Source organism: Ornithorhynchus anatinus, assembly GCF_004115215.2.
Source record: "Ornithorhynchus anatinus isolate Pmale09 chromosome Y5 unlocalized genomic scaffold, mOrnAna1.pri.v4 Super_Scaffold_Y5, whole genome shotgun sequence".
NCBI classification, from domain to species: domain Eukaryota; kingdom Metazoa; phylum Chordata; class Mammalia; order Monotremata; family Ornithorhynchidae; genus Ornithorhynchus; species Ornithorhynchus anatinus.
The window spans coordinates 421208-444463 of NW_024396670.1; the positions used below are offsets into that span (position 1 = coordinate 421208).

At 46.4% G+C, this 23256-nt stretch overlaps 1 protein-coding gene across 2 annotated transcripts in view; it reads right to left on the reverse strand.

The window, feature by feature from the left end:
* Positions 1 to 12795: 12795 nt before the first annotated feature.
* LOC114808720 (mediator of RNA polymerase II transcription subunit 26) overlaps positions 12796 to 23256 on the reverse strand; it is a 24533-nt gene continuing 14072 nt past the window's right edge. Inside the window, exons 2-3 of one of the 2 annotated variants that reach the window (XM_029056532.1) lie at positions 20380 to 20454; positions 12796 to 15350 (exon numbers count right to left, since the gene is read on the reverse strand). In XM_029056532.1, coding sequence (XP_028912365.1) covers positions 13698 to 15350; positions 20380 to 20454 — 1728 coding nt within the window. In that variant the 3' untranslated portion in view covers positions 12796 to 13697. The remainder of the gene's footprint in view (positions 15351 to 20379; positions 20455 to 23256) is intronic. The other variant, XM_039910993.1, reaches the window with a different exon arrangement.

Below are 23256 nucleotides of genomic sequence, written 5' to 3' on the forward strand. Positions count from 1 at the left end.
ATCTGGAAGGGTTAGGGTTATGGCTAAGGTTAGGTTTAGGGTTCGGGTGAGGGTTAGGGATAGGAAGATCGAAGTGTCCGGGTGGGGCATCCGCAGGTGAAAGAACCTTCAGGTAACTGGGGGACTCGTGGTCCGATGGCTGGTTCCTCAGGAAGACAGATCTCGGCACTCTCGTGGCAGCGACCGGGAAAGATGGGACTCCTGGTCAAATGCCAAGTTCCTCAGAAAAGAGGTCCAGGGCGCCTCCGCAGGGTAAAGGAGCTTATGGCACCTGGGAGACTTGTAGGCTGATTGGGGATTCCTCAAAGAAGATGGATCTCCAGAGGCGCAGGGGAAAGGTCCTTCTTGGAAAAGGGGGACTCATCTTCCGATCGCAGGATCCTCGGGGGGCTATATCTTGATGTTCCCGTGTCCTTTCCATCTGGAGGGAAAAGATCCACCCGGGAACAAGGGATCTCGTGGTGCGATGGCATGTTCCTCCAGAAGGGAGATCTTGGGTACCCTCGGGCAGCGTCTGGAAGGGTTAGGGTTAGGGTTAGAGTAAGGGTTAGAATTAGGGTTCGGGTTAGGGTTAAGGAGATCAAAGCATCAGGGTGGGGCTTCCACAGGTCAAAGAACCTTCCGGTAACTGGGGGACTCGTGGTCTAATGGCTGTATCCCCAGGAAGCCAGATCTCGGCAACCTCTTGGTGGCATGCAAAGGACAAAGATCCTACCACTAATAGGGAGACTCGAAGTCAGATTTCCGGGTCCTCTGGTAAGGGGATTTTGAAACTTCCTTGGCCTACTCTGGTGGGGAAAGTTCCTCCAGGGAACAAGGCGAGTCGGGGTCCGATGGCATTTTCCTTAGGAAGAGAGATGTCAGCACCCTAAGGGCAGCGACTAGGAAAGGTGGAACTCCTGGTCTAATGGCGGGTTCCTCAGAAAGGAATTCAGCTAGCCTCCTGTGGATGTCTGCAGGGTAAAGGAGCTTAGGGTACCTGGGCGACTCATCGACTGATTGTGGGTTCTTCAAGGAAGATGGATCTCCAGAGGCACAAGGGAAAGATCCTACCTGGAACAGGAGGATTCGTGTTCCAATGCCGGGATCCCCAGGAAGTGAGATCTTGACATTTCCGTGTCCTCTTCCTTCGGAGGGAAAATATCCACCCGGGAGCAAGGGCTTTTGTGGAGCGATGGCGTGTCCTCTGGAAGGGAGATCTCGGGGACCTTCGGGCTGCATCTGGAAGTGCTAGGGTTAAGATTAGGCAAATATCAAGTGCCCAAAAGTCACAGATACAAGGGGTCAAAAACAACGCAGAAGGGAGAAGGAGCCAAGGAAAAAAGGGCTCAATTGGAGAAGGCCTCTTGGGAGGAGGTGTGACCTTAACTAATGCTTTGAAGGTGAAAATAGTTGTGAGTCTTGATGTGATATGATGTGACAGTCAAGGCCCACCTTGGATCGGGATGGTAGCACTTTGGATGGAGAGGAAAGGCCAGATTTTAGCAATGTTATGAAGGTAGAACTGATAGGATTTGGTGACATTAAATATGTGGGTGGATTGAGAGAGATGACTTGAGGTTAGAGATCGTGCCTTACATATCTATTATATTGTACATCCGCAGCCACTGAATTCGGAGCTTTGGCTCAGTTCTACAGTCTGCCTCCTTCGCACCTCCTGTGCATTAGCCACTGAGCGCTCCTGCAGAAATGTAGATACTAGGCCGATCTCATTCATTTCAAGTTCATCCACACAGGCTTTAACTTTGCCCTCTCCTCTCCCTAGCAAAATTATTTCTCCATCCCTATTGACACATATGTTGTTTGCCCTTGCCAGTTGTTCCAGGCCTTTACCCCCTCGAGCTCCCTGTCCCCCTATGCCCCCTCCTTCCCTGGCCTCCAGTGACCTAACCACCTGTTTTATTGTGAAAATTGAAACCACCAGGTCTGATAGCCCTAAAATCTCCCCTGCCCCTCCCCAGGTCCTCGCTTCTCCTGCCCTTTCTTCACTCTCCCATCTTATCCAGCAGTTCTTCAAGAGGAGATCTCCTGCCTTCTCTCAAAATCCAACCCTTCCCCCTGCACATCGACCCCATCCCCTATCTGTCTTCTTCCCTCCCTAAACCACCATCAACTGTTCGCTCTCCAGGTTCTTCCTCCCCACTGATTTCAAAAATGCCCTGACTTCCCCATCCTAGAAAATAAACCTTCCTTGACCCCATAGCTCCCTCCAGTTAATGCCCCATGTCCCTCCTTCCATTCCTCTCCAAACTCCTTGAGCGACCTGTCTACGCTGTCTCAGGTGCCTCCCCTTCAATTCTCTCCTTGACCCCTTCCAATCTGACTTCAGTCCCCTTCATGCCACAATTACTCCCCCCTCCTTCCAAGCCATATTGAAAGCCTGCTGGTCTCCTGGCAGAGAGGTCTCCGTCCTAGGGTAGTTCTCTGTCACAGGAGATGGTCAATATTCCCCACCGGTTTGGGGCCACTCAGTGGGTAGATACCGGTGCCTACGTCTCTGTCCTGGGAGACGACTGATTGTCCTCCCTGGCTTGAGGCCTCTTGGCAGAGAGACCCCAGTTGGTCCAGATGTTTAACTCCCTCCTCAAATCCTGTCCCCCAACCGTCCCCATCCGTGGCCCCCAATTCCTCAGTCACATGCTTTATCGAGAAAATTGACACCATAAGGCGTGATCTCCCTAAAGTCCTCTGCGCCACTCCCCCAGTCCCTTCACTCTCTTACCCCTTCTTCAACTCTCCAATCTTTCCAAGCAGTATCTCTAGAGAACTCCAGCCTTCTCTCAAAATCCTCCCACTCCACCCACGCAACCGATACCATTCCTTTTGTTATCGACAAAAATTAGACAAATTAGAAAGGGTTCGTTTAGTCGATGAAGAGACCATTCATTCATTCATTCATTCATTCATTCAATAGTATTTATTGAGCGCTTACTATGTGCAGAGCACTGTACTAAGCGCTTGGGATGAACAAGTCGGCAACAGATAGAGACAGTCCCTGCCGTTTGACGGGCTTACGGTCTAATCGGGGGAGATGGACAGACAAGAACAATGGCAATAAACAGAGTCAAGGGGAAGAACATCTTGTAAAAACAATGGCAACTAAATAGAATCAAGGCGATGTACAATTCATTAACAAAATAAATAGGGTAACGAAAATATATACAGTTGAGCGGACGAGTACAGTGCTGTGGGGATGGGAAGGGAGAGGTGGAGGAGCAGAGGGAAAAGGGGAAAATGAGGGTTTAGCTGCGGAGAGGTAAAGGGGGGATGGCAGAGGGAGTAGAGGGGGAAGAGGAGCTCAGTCTGGGAACGCCTCTTGGAGGAGGTGATTTTTAAGTAGGGTTTTGAAGAGGGAAAGAGAATCAGTTTGGCGGAGGTGAGGAGGGAGGGCGTTCCAGGACCACGGGAGGACGTGACCCAGGGGTCGACGGCGGGATAGGCGAGACCGAGGGACGGTGAGGAGGTGGGCGGCAGAGGAGCGGAGCCTGCGGGGTGGGCGGTAGAAAGAGAGAAGGGAGGAGAGGTAGGAAGGGGCAAGGTGATGGAGAGCCTTGAAGCCTAGAGTGAGGAGTTTTTGTTTGGAGCGGAGGTCGATAGGCAACCACTGGAGTTGTTTAAGAAGGGGAGTGACATGCCCAGATCGTTTCTGCAGGAAGATGAGCCGGGCAGCGGAGTGAAGAATAGACTGGAGCCGGGCGAGAGAGGAGGAAGGGAGGTCAGACAGAAGGCTGACACAGTAGTCTAGCCGGGATATAACGAGAGCCCCTAACAGTAAGGTAGCCGTTTGGGTGGAGAGGAAAGGGCGGATGTTGGCGATATTGTAGAGGTGAAACCGGCAGGTCTTGGTAACGGATAGGATGTGTGGGGTGAACGAGAGGGACGAGTCAAGGATGACACCGAGATTGCGGGCCTGAGAGACGGGAAGGATGGTCGTGCCATCCATGGTGATAGAGAAGTCTGGGAGAGGACCGGGTTTGGGAGGGAAGATGAGGAGCTCAGTCTTGCTCATGTTGAGTTTTAGGTGGCGGGCCGACAACCAGGTGGAGAAGTCCTGGAGGCAGGAGGAGATGCGAGCCTGAAGGGAGGGGGAGAGGACAGGGGCGGAGATGTAGATCTGCGTGTCATCTGCGTAGAGATGGTAGTCAAAGCCGTGAGAGCGAATGAGTTCACCGAGGGAGTGAGTGTAAAACTCACCGAGGGAATGAGTGAGACGAAAGACTCCGAGAGAACGGGTCAAAGAACAGGACAGTAGGAAAGTGGCGAGCGGCTCATTCACCCCAGTGGGGTACGAGTGACCACAGCGCCCCGATCCCGGGCCACCCTGCCCGCTTTATTGGTACGGCGAAACCCCCCGCTGGCACAGGGCACCCAATCGGGGCTAGGCACACATAGTAACAGTAATCAATCAGTAAGAACTTTCATGATCGCGTGACACCCGACCGGTCCGCGCGAGAGTGATGCACGAAGTTTGAAGTGGCACATAGTGGAGGAGTTTCACGTGGCGTGACCATTTTACAGTCCACATGGTGCAGGCAATGGCGCAGGCATTTTACAGGTCACATGGCACAGGTCCCCTAACTTGGGGTTGAGGCTAGCCTCACCATCGCCATCTTGAGGCGATCCACAACAGTTCCCCCCTCTGCTTCCTCGGGGCCAAGAGGCCCCCGAGAGACGCACCAGGGGCCCTGGCTGTTATCGGGGTGAGGATGGGCAAGCAGCCGGAACCTGTAACCTACCCTAGAGTGCCCTGAAGACGACACAACCAGGAAAATACAATAAATAATAATAATAATAATAATGTTGGTATTTGTTAAGCGCTTACTATGTGCCGAGCACTGTTCTAAGCACTGGGGTAGACATAGGGGAATCAGGTTGTCCCACGTGGGGCTCACAGTCTTAATCCCCATTTTACAGATGAGGGAACTGAGGCACGGAGAAGTTAAGTGACTTGCCCACAGTTACACAGCCGACAAGTGGCAGAGCTGGGATTCGAACTCATGAGCCCTGACTCCAAAGCCCGTGCTCTTTCCACTGAGCCACGCTGCTTCTCCAAAAAAACATATAACCAGCACAGGCAAGGACGCGCAGCCCATCCAGACGAGGATCGACGAAGACGTAGAGGTGGGATGCGGGAGGCCTGCGGGGACGGAGGCATTGAAGGAAGGCACGAGGCAGTCGGCGGCATGGGAGGCGACGGCACAGGTCCTCCGGGAGCCGTCCCAGGGACGTCCACAACAGCTGCTTTCACCTGCGAATGATGGATCCACGCCGAGCACTTGGCAACACGAATTGCAGAGGAAGTGGTTAAGAGAGAACACAACCAACCAGGAGGACAGTACAGGTCCTTGCGGGGAAAGCCTCAAACTCAGCCCGTCGGGCATGGCAGAAGCCCTCAGCTCAGGGAAGGGTAATAAAATCAATTTGGAGCACCTCTAAAGGGAGATAAACCTAGGGATGCCCTGCACAGAGTGGAACCAGAGGATGGGCCTGATTAAAAAGAAACGGCAGATGGGACACGTCTCTGTGACTCAGCATACCAGTGGGTGAATGCCAAGGGCAAACCAGCAACAGGGGACCATGTGGGCTAAGGCCCCTGCCCCAAAATGGGAAGACTTGTAGATCAACTGACAAACAGTGAACACAGATGAACGGGTGAAGATGGGGAGCCAGAAGTACCCATCCCGCTCGGTAGCCTCATACTTGGTCCGCAACAGTCCCAGACCTTCTCAGCAGTAACAGGCAGGGCGGTAGTCAACAGGGTCACATCTGCATCAAGCACAGCCACTACCATTTTGTCTCGGACAGGGTCCCGAGCAGCTGCCAAAGCAGTGTGCTCTGCCCTGGCGTTACCCAGGCTGATAGCATCTCGGGACCTCGTGCGAGATCGGACGTGGATGACGGCCACTGCAGCAGGTTCTGCCAGAGCCTGAAGCAGCCCCACAGTGAGGTTGCCGTGGGCAATAGGCCATCCAGCTGAAGTGACCTAACCACGGGCTCGCCAAAGGGCCTCAGTAGCATGGCAAATTCCAAAGGCATAGCGAGAGTCCGTGCAGACATTCACATGGCAGCCTGCAACCAACAGGAGCACCCGAGTAAGAGCGACTAGTTCCGCAGCCTGAGTGCTATAGGAAGGAGGTAAGGCGGTCAACCAGAGGATGCCAGGGGAGGTAACAACTGCGGCCCCAGAGAACTAGAACCCATCGTCCACCTAGGAGGAACTAACCGTGAAGAGCTCAAGGTCAGGGTCCTGGAGAGAAACGTCCGTTAAGTTCGGCCAGGCCATGGCCACTGTTGAAGCAACCTGGACACAATCATGTGGTCCCTCAGCTGGAACCATCGGGTCTAACGACCCAGCTCCCAGTGGGGTGGTGGGATTTAAAGCACCGCAGCGCTCCACAGTGACAGTGGGGTTACCACTCAAGGTGAGCTCGTAATGTGTCATACGGGCAGCGGACAATGCCTGTGTGGCCCTTGAACGACGAGGCATGTATGACAACCCGGTGCCCCTGAAACAAGTCCTGGGCGCCATCAAGGATATTACAGGCGGCTACAGTGCAACAAATACAGGGGACCTGGGCTTGACTAACAGGATCCAATTGTAGGGAAGAGTATGCCACCGGACCAAGGGAAGGGCCGAGGTCCTGGCAAAGGACCCCACATGCCACGCCAACCCGCTCCTGGACAAACAGGTGGAAAGGTTTTGAATAATCAGGGAGCCCAAGGTCAGGGGAAGTTCCTAATGCAGAACGTAATGGATCGAAAACTTGCCGGGTCTCGGTATTCCACGGGAGGGGCTCTGGGGTCCCGGCTGTCAAAAGGACATATAAGAGTTTGGTGAGAAGGCTGAGTTCAGGGATCCAGGAGCAACAGAAACCTAACGCTCCCAGGAACAATGGAATACCCTACCCCGCCTCAAAGACAGAATTGCTGAACCCACCTTATCAGAAAGCATACCCACACACATGAAAATTACCAAACCTTTCTTCCCAAACAGCTTTTTGCACAACTACACAGTACTGCAGGTTAAGATACTCATCTTTGCCTTTCAAAACTTATCCAGCTTTGCATTTCAAGAATTTTTCTACCACCACCACATGAACTTTGTTTAGATTAAACTAAAAGCTCTGTGGTAAGACTATACATTTCAAACTTACAGTAATGCTTACTGCAAATGCAGTTTCTCCTTGTGAATATTCCACTAAAGACAGTACCCAACCTCTTCCTGAATAAACAGGCTTGTCAAAGCTCAGGAAGTGAAGATTTTGCTATACAAACAACTTGAAGAAACTGCACCTGCACCTTTAAGAAAAGTATACAATTTCAATCAACTCCTGTACTTCCAAAGTTTATAAAGTTGGGAACATTTACATTCGATTAGTTTGGTTCGAAGAGGAAGGTCAAGTGATAAGATTCTGCAATTCCAGTTTCACCCCATTGTTTTCCTAGATTGGCTTATCAGATCTATGTACATTTAAAAATTCCATATACTTTTCTTATTCCCATTGTTTAGGATAAAATTTCATTTGGCACCTGAATTGAACTTACCAAAAAACCAAAACCAAACTTTCAGCATTACAGTTATAGTTACAAGTATATTAACAGTGGGATGAGAAAAAAAAAAAAAAGACAAAACCAAGGCTATATGCCGTCAACTACTATCGGAATACCAATTACAAAATATGCAAATTAAATTTTGCTAGCTTTGTTATTAAATAATTCTGTGCTTAAATTTAGAACATTTGACTGTGTCTTAATTCAAAAGCCAAGGATCATGTACAAATTTTGGTTCTAAAATCTTGTGAATATTTCAAATTTTACATAGAAAAATTAAGTCACTTTCCTTTGAGTATATTTACCCACCAAGTTAGGCGAAAGGGGAAGGAGGAATGTCTACCTCATAAGGGGTTGCCTGGTACCTTAACCCACTGGAAAAGAACTTTTACTCATAGGTCAAATACCTGTTTTCTTATCTTCCCAATAATGCATTTCCCGAGAAAGATGAACTGTTCTAAAAGGGAAGTTTTTCCACTTTCCTGGACAGAGAAGATTAGTTAATAGAAATATTTTTTTTTTCCTCCAATTCTTCCTGAGAACTAAAGAGAGTAGTTCTTAAACTGAACGAGACTTTTATCCTCCAAACCCCTGTAAGACTGGTGATTTGTTTTGCCCTTTTTTTCCCCAAAACTTTTTAATGACAATTTTGAATTAATAGCCCTATTAACAGTGGATCTTTCAAACAAAAAAAACTTTGGGTGCGGTGGGAAGGTGGAATGCCAGATGAGTTCTCTTTAGACCCATCTTAATCTCACCACAAAATTCAGAGGCTGCGATTACACAGTAAAGAAAAGGAAAGCCAAAAGACAAGAGGTCCATGCCCCCAGGATCTGGGCAGCCGGTCCCACCATTCCCAGGTTCAGAGGCTGCGACTTCACAGCAAGGAAAAGAAAAGACAAAAGAGAAGCGGTCCATGCCCCCAGGAGCAGCCAGTCCCACCATTCCCAGGGCAAGGCCGGGGCAGCTGCGGCAGGCAGCAGCAGGGGGGGCGAGCACGCAGCAGCAGCAGCAGCAGCAGCAGCAGCAGCAGCAGCAGCAGCAGCAGCAGCAGCAGCAGCAGCAGCAGCAGCAGCAGCAGCAGCAGCCCTCTGAAAGCCAGCCGACTCGTTCTGGTCATTAATCGAACGGATAACCGGGTCCATCCGAGGACCGAGACAAGGCCACACCACAACACGCTCCACGTGGAAAATTCGGGCCCGAGGGGCCAAGAGACAGGAGACCCCGCAGATGCAGAAGAGCAGCGGCGGGCGCAGGGAAAGTTACGAACGGGGGAGAGAAAGGTAAGAAGCGATTCTAGAGGGCCGAGGGGTCAAAAGTACCCCCCTCTACCCAAAAGTAAAGACCCTTTTCATCGGTTAAACGTTTCCAGTCTGGGCAGCACCAAATTAGTTTCTGCTTGGTGGCTGCCTTTTTTTTTAAAAAAAAAAAATTTTTTCTCTCTTTTTTTTTCTTTTTCCGTGGTCGCCATAACTGTTTTCGAAAAAATCTTTTTTTTTTTTTTCTCTCTCTCTCTCTCTTTTTTCTTTTGGGGAAGGCAACCCGTCTTCCATGATTCCCAAACACGGTAACGCAGCGATCCGGCTCGGGGTGACTACTCCCCATTTCGTCCAGACAGCCCTACCGATGAGGACTCTTGGACAGTCCCACTGGACAGCCGCACTGGGGCTCTCAGTATTCCATGTCGGCCAGGGTCCGCGACCCTCCTCGACTCCACCTGCACAGGAGTTTTCCCAACGTCCTCCCGGGTCCTTGACCCCTCGACGTTACCCAACGTCCACTCGGGTCCTCGACCCCTCGACGTTACCAAAATTTAAATTTAAGAGCCTCCCCACCGAAGGACTACCAGGGCTTCCCTAAAAGCGGGGTTTGGGTTTAGTCGACTAGTCTTCTCCCTAGTAGGCATTCGTCAGAGCGGGGATAACTCACCGTCCCACGTTCTCTCGTGCGGAATCAGTCAATCAACATGACAGGGTCCCTTCGTGGTCGCCAAAACTGTTATCGACAAAAATTAGACAAATTAGAAAGGGTTCGTTTAGTCGATGAAGAGACGAAAGACTCCGAGAGAACGGGTCAAAGAACAGGACAGTAGGGAAGTGGCGAGCGGCCCGTTCACCCCAGTGGGGTACGAGTGACCACAGCGCCCCGATCCCGGGCCACCCTGCCCGCTTTATTGGTACGGCGAAACCCCCCGCTGGCACAGGGCACCCAATCGGGGCTAGGCACACATAGTAACGGTAACCAATCAGTAAGCACTTTCGTGATCCCGTGACACCCGACCGGTCCGCGCGAGAGTGGCGCACCAAGTTTGAAGTGGCATATGGTGGAGGAGTTTCACGTGGCGTGGCCATTTTACAGTCCACATGGCGCAGGCAACGGCGCAGGCATTTTACAGGTCACATGGCACAGGTCCCCTAACTTGGGGTTGAGGCTGGCCTCACCATCGCCATCTTGAGGCGATCCCCAACACTTTGCACCTTATCGAAACACTTGCCCTCTATCTTCCCTTCCTAACCATCTTCAACTATTTCCTCCCCAGTGGCTTCCCCACTGCTTTCAAATACGCCTGTCTTCCTATATTAAAAAAAAAAAATCCTCCCCTTACCCCACGGCTCCCTTATCACCCCATCTCCCTCTTACCTCTCCTTTCCAAACTCCTTTAGGGAGTTGGCTTTGCTCATTGGCTCAAGTTCCTCTCCTCCGATTCTCTTCTTGAAACCCTCCAATCTGACTTCCGTTCTCTTCCCTCCTTAGAAATTGCCATCTCAAAGGTCACAGATGATCTCCTTCTTGCCAAATCCAACAGCTTCTACTCCATCATAATCCTCTTTGACCTGTAAACTGCCTTCAATACTATCAACCTCTCCCCTCTCCTGCAAACAACCTCGGTTTCACTGACATTGTCTTCTCCTGGTTCTCCTCCCATGTCTCTGGTAGTTCATTCTCAGCGTCTTTTGCAGGCTCCACCTTTGCCTCCCACCCACTAAGTGTAGGAGTCCCTCAAGGTTCAGTTCTGGGCCCCCATCTATTCTCCATCTACAACCACTCCCTTGGAGAACTCATTCTCTCACATTCATTCATTCATTCATTCATTCATTCATTCATTCATTCAATAGTATTTATTGAGTGCTTACTATGTGTAGAGCACTGTACTAAGGTCTTGGAATGTACAATTCGGCACATAGCTTCAACTACTACCACTATGCAAATGATACCCATCTCCAGCCTCTCTCGCTTCCTCTCTGCAGTCTTGCATTTCCTCTTACCTTCAAGACATCTCTATTACTGAATCAGCCTGATAATCATAAAACTGTAATTCATTTATTCATATTAATATCTCTCCCCATCTAGACTGTAAGCTTGTCTGTTGAGAAACAGTGTGGCTCAGTGGCAAGAGCACGAGCTTGGGAGACAGAGGACGTGGGTTCTAATCCCGGCTCTGCCACTTCTCTGATGTGTGACCTTGGGCCTCAGTAACCTCATCTGTAAAATAGGGCTGAAGACTGTGAACCCCACGTGGGACAACCTGATTACCCTTTATCTTTCCCCAGCACTTAGAACAGTGCTTGACACAGAGTGAGCGCTTAACAAATACCATGATTATTATTGTTATTATTATAATATTGTAGTCTCCCAGTTCTCCTATGAATTGACACCTTACCGTGCCAGGAGAGTCTGCATACTCTGATGAAGCTTACAGCTATGCCCCATAGGGCTACCCATAATGGAAAGGTCTCAGCTGAAGCATCAAAGTCGATTCACCTGTGCTGGGCAGCAGTGGCATGGTGATCAAAGATGGATGATCAAGTACTCAAAAAGTTGATCAAAGACAACTGCAAACACTCAAGCTTTTCTGCATGGAAGAAGACAATGGCAAACCACTTCTGTATCTTTACCAAGAAAACTCTTTGGGCCCACTTACCAGAACTTTGACAACAGATGGGAGGTTCTGAAGAGGGTGTGTCCATGGAGTGGCTTTGGGTCAGAAACTACTCAACAGCATTTGATGAAGACTCTCCCAACCCCTCAGTACACTGCTTTGCATACTGTCACCACTCTCAATAAATACTCGACTGACTGCCTGACTGACTGGATATTGATTAAGGACCTTGACTTCCTGAATCAGATGCACATCACAACTTAGAGAAAAGCACGATTCTATACACGAGAGAAGATTTCCTATGCGGTAAAACTGCCAATGGGAAGATGGTGGTTAAGCACTGAATGTTACACTGTTATAATGATTAAAGAATGTGGTTTAATATGTTTATTGAAGATCCAAAAAATCAGCTGGTTGGTGCAAGTTAAGCCTAGCCTAATCTATCTATGTGGGCAGTGATACATTTCCGTTTACTGTTTTGGTTCTTGAGTCTGCTAGAATACATGGGAGGGTCTTTTACCCCAAGAGAGAGCTGAACATGTTTCCTAGGAAGACTGCTTAACAGCCTTATTTCTAGGAAGACTGCTTAACAGCAGGCAGTGTGGTCTACTTGAAAGACTATAATTGAGAATAACTGGTTCTTGTTCCAGTTGTGACAATGGTTATTCTTGTTACCTTGGCCTACTCATTCTAACGTCTCTGGACCTACTTCCTCCTTCATAAAATGGTGGATAAAATACTTGCTCTCTCTTCCTCTTAGACTGTGAATGCCCATGTATGATTTGATTGTCTTATGTCTATCCCAGTGCCTACCAATGCTTGTAGATTAATAATAATTAGGGCATTCATTAAACCCTTACTACGTGCCAGGCCACGGTACTAAGCCCTGGGGTGGATATCGTCCACGTCCCACGTGGGGCTTGCAGTCTTAATCCCCATTTTACAGATGAGGTCATTGAGGCACAGGGAAGTGAAGTCTCCTGCCCAAGGCCACACAGCAGACAAGTGGAGGAGCTGGGATTAGAACCCATGATTTTCTCATTCCCAGGCCCATGGTCGATCCACTATGCCACACTGCTTCCCCATTTATACATCCACTAGTTAAAAGAATGAAGTAGACGTGTTACCAAACAACATCCTTACCTGGGTACATTTTAGAACTGCATTATTTTTCTACAAGGAAAATGAACTCTAGAGAAGTCATTGTAACAGCGGTAAATATATATTTCCATCTCCCTAAACTACAGTGTAGGTTAATATGGCATTCCTGAACAAAAGGTAACTTTTGCCTGCTGAAAACTTCCCAACATTTACCATCCAAATTTGTTAAAATGAAATGCTATTATAAATAACTGATCTACAAAAACTCTTTTCCATAATGTTTTTATTTCCACATTCACATCAGAGTCCACTTAAAGGACCAAATAGCAAAACTGTTCACTTCTGCATCCCAGAAACTCAGAAGTGTTTCACTAAGGCTTTGCCTCAACAATATAGACTTACTAAGGCATTTGGGAAATGACATTTTTTATGAATATCCATAAGGCAAACAGTATCTAAAGGAACGGGTAACAAGTTTATTTCCAGAACACCCTCAACAGTAGCATCTGCTACTTCAGTGCTAGAAAAAAGAAATTTCCTAGAAATTTGCACTAAAGGAAAAGTGGCAAATATTTTCTGGTTGGTAATGGAAGGAAAAAGATCTTTCAAAAGTAAAAAAAAAATCAGGTTATTTACTAGAGACTGAATTTTAAATGAAACCAGACTAGAATACGTGGCACCAATGCAATGCTAAGCAAAACTGGCTAACCAGATTGTGGTGCACTACCTATTTAAAATAACTTATGTACCATGACATTAAGAAAATTCATGAAATTAAAGGAAATATAATGCAAATAAAATCAGGATTTTGTACGTTTTGTATCAGGCTAAAGAAAACAAATGAAACCAAAAAGTTACTCTTCCACAGTATTTTGTAAATATTGTAAATTCTGTAATTAAGATTGATAAGAGCTGGGAATCATCTGCGTCCATTGGAGGATTAATGTTAAATGCAGTTTTGAACACACTTTGCCAAATCTTGGGATACTCTCTGTTGGCTATTTTTGTTAGTAAACTTCTAGCAAGCACTTTATAAAAGATGGTGAATTTATTTTGATGATCTCCTTCCTAATCTGTTTTCCAACAAGAAGTTGACTCTCCAGGCTGTATGGCTAGTGACCTACCATTTTTGCCATTTTAAAAGCACTTTCGCAAAAAACTGTACTCAGTCTAGGCAGACATAAGGTAAAATATTCAATCTACTGTCAGCACCATGTGGATCTGCAGATATGCACTGTGTCCAATTATACCAATTACCCTGTGTATCATAACAACCATTCACACCTGGCCAGTAAAATTCCCATAATCTGCGTAGATCATTGCTTGTAACCTCTCTATTGAGCCCAGGTGGGTCTGTGGGTATGCTCTTTGATATCTGTGCATGAGTCATTCTAGTTTCTTTTCTAATGTTTTCTTCCCTTTTCAAATGTTCACTCATAAAATAATGAGCTCCTGGGGTTTGTATGCCTGAAGTGGAAAGCAAACTATTCTGTCGGTTGAAATAGGTCTGAATCATTTCATTTCTGGACAGTTCTTTCCAATTTGCTTGTTCAAATGGATTGTGCAGAATGTTTTTTTGCTCCTGCCTTTCCATTCTAGGCTGTTCAATAGGTGCGGGGATATCACTCTGTGAAGAGTCCTTCTGCATTAGGGGCTTGATTCGTCTTGTCATTGGATCAAATGTAAGCTTCCTTTCTTTTAATCTTACAGGTTTAAGACCCCCTTCTCTCACTAGTTCATCTAAATTCATTGAATAATCTCTAGAGCTGTACCTTTTTTTCTTTTTATTGGCTGGTTCTGAGGGAGAATCAACAGTGTCCACTTTTATAGCACCTGGGGAAAACCCATATTGTGATTCTTCAGGATGAAAACTGACCTCAAAGTTGGGAGATGTGCTCTGGAAAGGTAGTTGTTCCGAATGGCAAAGGAAATTTTCAGAAGACACACATTCCCGACAGGGTTGAGTTGTAACAGTTCCCGACTGAGGGGAAGTTTCCAGTAATTTTACTGCCTTAGGAGCCATTGATGGAAGTAAAATTAGAGGTGGGGACAAGGCTAGCACCTGGGAAAGGCCTGGAACCTGTGATCTTTGCGAAAGATTGGCCATTGACTGCTTCACATGACAGACATCCTGTTGTCGGACAAAAGTTCCATTTTTTAAATTCGTAGGACTAAATGAACACAGATTTCTGGTTTGCTGCTGCCCTGTGGTTTCTTCTATATTATCAGGTTGCTGAAGTACTTCAGCCCTAAACTGTGGAGAAGTGCTTGTACACTTTAAAATTCCTGGAGACCTTGGCTGAAGTTTCACAGCATTTACTGGTATTTTGCTATACTTATCATTTTCACTACGTTCCGTCCTGAGGTTTTCAGAGTCTGGGCGCATCTTGAAGTCGAGAGAACTGGGAAAACTCTCAGAGTTTCCTCTGATCCCAGTAGTTGGACTGGGAGAAGAGCTTTGTAATGACTCAGAGTTGGCTTTAGATACTTTGGAAGGAGTGCTTTGATGTCCTTCTCTTGGAACAATTTTTTTTTCCTTATTTCTCACTTTTACAGATTTTGGGGTGCTTACTTCTGGGATGGCATTCATGCTTTTCAACTTTGAACCAGCAAGTGTAGTAGGTAACATATCTTGCCTACAGTTAGGAGCACCACTGTTGGCTGATCCATGTGGATTTGATAAGTGGGGCACCGGCTCAGATGTTACAGGTTCAATTAATTTTTGCCAACTTCGCAGCAATTTCTTGGCTCGTTTGGCAAGTTCTTCATTTCTTGTCTTCTTTCTTACATCGTTGATGAGTTTCCCTAATCTTGTTTCCTAGAATCAAAGAGAGGCATTTTTCAAGCAATTACAACATAACACACGAACATTCTTGTTAGATGTATTGTTCCTAAATGTAAAAACAAAATCCAAGTTGGTTGAAGAGACTATACTGGTAGCAATATGATTTATTCTTACATCCTTCAATATGCCACCTGGAAACATTCCACTATAGCCAGCTGCAAAACTTTTTAGTGTTTTTGGAGTCAGTCAATCAGTGGTATTCATTGAGTGCTTACTATTTACTACTGAGAGCTTGGGAGAATAAACTATAACAGAATTAGCAGAACATTCGCTGCCAGTAATGAACTAATGATCTGAAGGATTCTTGGAGAATATTGGCTCTCATTTGAAGACATGTATTAGGATTACTGTTTTTCAAAGGAATATTTATCATTTCTTTCAATTAATTCCATGTTTCCCCATTCCTCAAAAACCTTCAGTGACAAACAGCATAGCCTAGTAGACAGAGCACGGGCCTGGGAGTCAGAAGGACATGGTTCTAATCCCGGCTCTGCTGCTTGTCCGCTGTTACTTCACTTCTCGGTGCTTCCTCAGTTACCTCATCTGTAAAACCCGGTCCTCTCCCAGACTTCTCTATCACCGTGGATGGCATGACCATCCTTCCCGTCTCTCAGGCCCGCCATCTCGGTGTCATCCTTGACTCGTCTCTCTCGTTCACCCCACACATCCTATCTGTTACCAAGACCTACCGGTTTCACCTTTACAATATCGTCAAGATCCGCCCTTTCCCCTCCACCCAAACGGCTACCTTACTGCTACGGGCTCTCGTTATATCCCGGCTAGACTACTGTGTCAGCCTTCTCTCTGACCTCCCTTCCTCCTCTCTCATCCCGCTCCAGTCTATTCTTCACTCTGCTGCCCGGCTCATCTTCCTGCAGAAACGATCTGGGCATGTCACTCCCCTTCTTAAACAACTCCAGTGGTTGCCTATCAACCTCTGCTCCAAACAAAAACTCCTCACTCTAGGCTTCAAGGCTCTCCATCACCTTGCCCCTTCCTACCTCTCCTCCCTTCTCTCTTTCTACTGCCCACCCCGCACGCTCCGCTCCTCCGCTGCCTACCTCCTCACCGTCCCTCAGTCTTGCCTATCCCGCCGTCGACCTCTGGGCCACCCTCCTCACCTCCACCAAACTGATTCTCTTCCCCTCTTCAAAACCCTACTTAAAACTCACCTCCTCCAAGAGGCCTTCCCAGACTGAGTCCTCTTCTCCCTCTACTCCCTCTCCCACCCCCCCTCACCTCTCCGCAGCTAAACCCTCTTTTCCCCCTTTCCCTCTGCTCCTCCCCCTCTCCCTTCCCATCCCCACAGTACTGTACTCATCCGCTCAACTGTATTGATTTCCATTACCCTATTTATTTTGTTAATGAATTGTACATCACCTCGATTCTATTTAGTTGCCATTGTTTTTACGAGATGTTCTTCCCCTTGACTCTATTTATTGCCATTGTTCTTGTCTGTCCGTCTCCCCTGATTAGACTGTAAGCCCGTCAAACGGCATGGACTGTCTCTATCTGTTGCCGACTTGTTCATTCCAAGCGCTTAGTACAGTGCTCTGCACGTAGTAAGCGCTCAATAAATACTATTGAATGAATGAATGAATGAAAAATGGGGAATGAGACTATGTGCCCCATGTGGGGCAGCGACCTTTTACAACCCCATTTGCTTTCTTCCACCCCAGTGCCTACTACAGTGCCTGGCACACTGTAAGTCCTTAATACCACAATTGTTAGTCAATCTTATTTACTGTTATTGTCCATCCACCTCCTGATCAAACAGAAACTCGTTATCAGCACTCAATCACTTGCCCCCTCCTACCTCATCTCCTTACTCTCCTATTTCAGTCTAGCCTGCACACTTTGCTCCTCCTAATGCCAACCTACTCCTTGCACTTTGATCTTGTTTCATCTCACCTCTAACCTCTCGCTCATGCCCCACCCCTGGCCCTGGAATGCCCTCTCTCTTCATATCTGACAGGCAATTAGTTAGCCTCCCCACCTTCAAATCCTTATCGAAGGCACCTCTCCTATACGAAGGCTTCCCTGACCACGTCCTCATTTCTTTTTCTCCCACTTCCTGACTTGCTCGCTTTTTTCACCCCCGGCCCCATCCACCCAGCCCCAACGCACTACGTCCATATTTGTTATTTATTTAATAATAATAATAATAATAATAATAATAATAATGTTGGTAATTGTTAAGCGCTTACTATGTGCCGAGCACTGTTCTAAGCGCTGGGGTAGACAGAGGGGAATCAGGTTGTCCCACGTGGGGCTCACAGTCTTAATCCCCATTTTACAGATGAGGGAACTGAGGCCCAGAGAAGTTAAGTGACTTGCCCACAGTCACACAGCCAACAAGTGGCAGAGCTGGGATTCGAACTCAGGAGCCCTGACTCCAAAGCCCATGCTCTTTCCACTGAGCCACGCTGCTTCTCCGCAGCGTGGAGAATTATTATATATTATAATAATATAATATAATATAAATATAAATAAATATAAATAATATAATATAATATAATATAATATAATATAATGATATAATAATTTATATTAACGTCCCTCTCCCCCTCTAGGTTGCAGGTTCATGGGGGCAGGGACTGTGTCTGCTATACTGTCATACAGTGTTATACTGTGTTATTTTGTTGTATTGTTATATTATTACACTTGCACAGTACTTCGCATACAGTAAGTGCTCAATAAACATGATTGATTATAATGATGATAAATATGACTATCAATACACCTGATTATACTTATTCAAGCTGAGGCCATCTTGCAAATGGCTGAATTAGGAGGAAAGTTTTGCCACAGATTTACGTGCAATTAATTCAGTCCCATTCTAGACCGGCTCAGATTTACAGGCCAAGTCTCGCAATTTAATAGAATTTACCCTATGAATTGCTCCTCACCACCCGGCTTTGTCTCTTCACTACTCCTGTTCCTACATGTTTCCCTAACCCTAATGCACCTACATTTGTCCCACTTCTCACCCTTCATGCATGCACAACTGCTCTAATAATGTTGGTATTTGTTAAGCGCTTACTATGTGACGAGCACTGTTCTAAGCGCTGGGGTAGACATAGGGGAATCAGGTTGTCCCACATGGGGCTCACAGTCTTAATCCCCATTTTACAGATGAGGTAACTGAGGCCCAGAGAAGTTAAGTGACTTGCCCACAGTCACACAGCTGACAAGTGGCAGAGCTGGGATTCGAACTCATGATCTCTGACTCCAAAGCCTGTGCTCTTTCCAATGAGCCACGCTGCTTCTCAATGCACAGTGCTCTAATGCACAATGCACCACTGCCAAATAGAAGAAGAGCAGAAAAATGTTCCTGAGGTCTTGGCTGTAATCTTTCTGATGAACAGATGCAGAATGCTTAGGCTGTAAGCCAAATGGCACGATGCTCATATTGTAAAGAGCAGCTGCTGCAAAAAGCCCTGGGAGCAGAGCACTGACACCTACCCAGCAGTAGTTAATTTATTAAGCCCTTATTTTGTGCAGAGAACTCTCCTAAGCCCTGGGAAAAAACATACTCAGGTTGGATTGGACCATGTACCTTGACCCCTCAAGGTGCTCACAGTCTCTGAATATAGAAGGTTGGAAAAGACTGCAGACATAAAGATCAGGAGAAATAAAACACTAAAACGTTAAAAAGGCATAAAGGATAGGGTCAAATAAATGATACGCAAAATGAAAACGATAGCCAGTATGGAGCAGAGGAGCAGAATTTCTCGGAGTGATTCAGTGTCCACAACAGTAACTAAAAAGACCCTAAATTTTCTGAACTTCTATATTGCAGGTGTTGCTCTCATTCCCGCTGGGGTAGTGGAAAGCAGGAGGAGAAGAGGTTTCCTCCACGGTGCAGTGGGGAGCTGATGTCAGGTACGGGTGTCAAGGAGGGAAGGCAGATCACTTGGGAGGCAAAGGTGTAAATGCTGGGTGTTTCATTCAGCTCTGCATATGAAGCTGAATGAAAAGACAGCTTGTTGTGGGCAGGGAATGGGTCACTTTATTGTTATATTTTACTCTCCCAAGCATTTAGTACAGTGCTTTGCATACCATAAGCGCTCAATAAATATGACTGACTGACTGACTGACTGACTGAATGAATGAATGGCAGCATCTTTTAAAACCAACCTAGTGCATGCACTCAGAGAATGCCTAGGGCAGCAGAGAGCTCTTCAGCCACAGTGGAAGGGCAAAACACACATAGGATGCACATTCTTCTCAGCTGTGGTGGAAGAGCAGAGCTGAAGATGCAAAACACCAGCTTTTACACCTGGCACAGCATGCACAGAGCATGCCACCAGGCAGGGTATACAATTTGGTTCTACAGGTGGTAGACAGAGTAGCGTTCTAAGGAGTCCATGTGAAGCTTTGAAAACTAATCAAACTGCATGAGTTTGAAAAAGGGGAGAACAAGGAAGACTGGGCATCTCCTATCTGTGGCAAGAAGCACCCTGTTGAGGTGCATAGAGGTGACCTATTTTTAGGGATCAGGGTAGTCAATACAGAGGCAATATGGCATCCCAAGCAACAATGTGGAACCAGAAGATCGGATGGCTAGCAGAGGTGTACCTCTGGATAGGATGTGCGGATACCTGAGCATCGTCTCAGTTGAGTTTTGTCTTCACAACTGCTTCCATATGTTCTCTTTGGACACATTTCTATTTTCTATTTCTTTCTACTCATCTCACCCTCAGCCCTCGCATCACTTGTGTACACATTTACACATTATTTATTTTTTTAATGTCTGGCTCCCCCACTGGACTGTCAGCTCACTCTGGTTTAGACAACAGCTCTACCAACTCCGTTTTATTGTAATCACACAAGCGCTTATTACAGTACGCTGTACACAGCAACACTCAATAAATACGATTGCTTAGAGACTTCAAAGTTCACCGCACTTTACAGGTTGTGAAAATCAAGAATAGATTTCATGTGCAAACGTAATCTAAATACCACCAATAATGCAACTCATTAAATGACTGGGCCATACCTCAAGTGCCTCTTTGGTAATGGGATATTTCTCCAAGCTACTGATAACTTCCAAAACAGCCACCAGGTTATGGATCTGAAACAACAATAACAGTCTCAGTGTCACTTTTCTTCCTCACAAATAAAAATGTGGTACTTGTTAAGGATTTACTCTGTGTCAAGTAATAATAATAATAATAATAATGTTAGTATTTGTTAAGCGCTTACTATGTGCAGAGCACTGTTCTAAGCGCTGGGGGAGACACGGGGGAATCAGGTTGTCCCACATGGAGCTCACAGTCTTAATCCTCATTTTACAGATGAGGTAACTGAGGCCCAGAGAAGTTAAGTGACTTGACCACAGTCACACAGCTGACAAGTGGCAGAGCTAGGATTCGAACTCATGACCTCTGACTCCAAAGCCCATGCTCTTTCCACTGAGCCACGCTGCTTCTCTAAGTACTGTATTAAGTGCTGCGGTAAATGCAGAATAATTAGATGACACCCAAGCCCTGCCTGATATGGGACTCACACAGTCTGGTGAGAGGGTGGGAGCACAGAGGAAGCAGATATTTAATATGCCATTTCCACTTTGCGGGTGAAGAAGCTGAGCAAAGAAGTTATAAGCATATTATTCAAGGCGTTATAGCAACCAGATGGCAGGGCTGGGATCAGTATTCCAGTTTCCTGACTCCCAATCCTGCGTTTTATCCACTAAATCTAATTTGTTACATTTTCTCCCCTCTCCCCCCCCCCCCCAAAAAAAGGAGGAGGGTGAGTGTCAATTTCCAAGAAAAATTAATCAATCCAGACATCAGGGTCAACAACTTCAACTTTCCAACACTTCAGTAACGACCTTGCCTCAAAATACCTATGGTGGAGTCTGGTTATTTTATCACTCCTTTCATGACTGCCTTTTAACAGTTGCTGCAAGTGACAGCTAGTAGTTGGGTGCCTTCTATGCTATCCTCTTATATGGGTGAATACAGCCCAACGAGAGGTCCATCCAAAAACTACCACAGAGGCAAACCTGTTCTCACTCCACCTTGGTCTATGTACCCACTGTGTCTGTATCAGAGAGTAAGCACTTAATGAATGCAATTACTAATGCTCCCTGAAAGTGCTACACTAACTGTGGCAGTCAAGTTCCTAATCTAGAGAACCTAGAACCTAACCTAACCTAGTTCCCAGAGAAGCAGCATGGCTCAGTGGAAGGAGTATGGGCTTGGGAGTCAGAGGTCATGGATACTTAGGAGTCACAGGTCAGGGGTTCGAATCTCAGCTTTGCCACTTGTCAGCTGTGTGAACTGTGGGCAAGGCACTTAACTTCTCTGTGCCTCAGTTACCTCATCTGTAAAATGGGGATTAAGACTGTGAGGCTCATGTGGGGCAACCTGATTACCCTGTATCTACCCCAGCGTTTAGGACAGTGCTCTGTACATATTAAGCGCTTAACAAATAGCAACATTATTGTTACTATTATTGACCAAACTGTTTCAAGCTTGAGGTTCCCAGCCTCTCACTCCAAGTTCAACTGTGGCTGCCTTTGCCTTGACTAGCTAACTCCCCAGGTAGAAATTCTAATTACAGTACTTCTATTTATCCCTGCTCCAAGTAGAGGCTGAGAGCTGAGTTTTGAAGGGGCTCCTTATTTCCAACCCTTCCCCAAAATTACCATGATCTTCCTGAATTCAAGTTGGTATGAAACACATGGCACTTACTATTTACATTTTAAAGAGGTAAGATGAATTAATATATTGTTATAAAATATTAAGTAGCAATTAGAATTACTTACAGTGGTTTCAAAATGATTACAAACCATATCCTGGAATAAAACAGAGGCTACTCTTTATTACTCTTTAGAGAAGCAGCGTGGCTCAGTGGAAAGAGCACGGGCTTTGGAGTCAGAGATCATGGGTTCGAATCCCAGCTCTGCCATTTGTCAGCTGTGTGACTTTGGGCAAGTCACTTAACTTCTCTGGGCCTCAGTTACCTCATCTGTAAAATGGGGATTAAGACTGTTACCCCACGTGGGAAAAGCTGATTACCCTGTACCTACCCCAGCGCTTGGAACAGTGCTCTGCACATAGTAAGCATTTAACAAATACCAACATTATTATTATTACTCTAGTTTCTTATTTTAACTCCAGGTCCTATCTCCCCAAAAATTACTGTGAAAAACCCTTAATAACGTATTGCTATGCTTCAGAAGGCAAGCATTATATTTAGCGTAGTGGAGTGCCATCCTTGTTTTACTTCCATTTCAAGGCAAAATGCATGAGAAAAGAACAATCTGTCCTCAAAGGATCATCATATCCCACCTGGATTACTCCATCGGGCCCCTTTGATCCAGGCTACTGTCTTTCCCCTTTCCAGTCATTACTTCACACTCCGCTGACCGGATCATTTTTCTGAGGCAGTATTCTATCCCCATCTCTTTACCCCTATCAGAAGCCTCCTCAGCATCCAACAGAAACTCCTTACCACCGACTTTAAGGTACTCAATTAAGTTCTCTCCTCACCTTGCTGATCATGTAATACAACACAACCCCAACACTTCACTCCTCTTACTGCCAACTAATTGTTCCTTGATCTTGTACCCTGCCGATAAGGAAATTTTGGAAGGAGCACTGTGGCCTAAAGGAAAGAACATGGGGAAGTCAACAAATTGGAATGCTAATCCTTGCTCTGTGGCTTCACCTGTTCTGTGAGAAGCAGCACGGTGTAGTGAAGAGAGCACGGGCTTGGGAGTCAGAAGTTCTAATCCAGTTCTAATCTAATTCTGGGTTCTAAGCCCAGCACCAATCCAACCCGCTTAAATTGTATCTTCCCTGGATAGATAGGGCTTGGCACATAATAAACACTACCAATTATTACTATTATATCAGAGCTAAAGTGT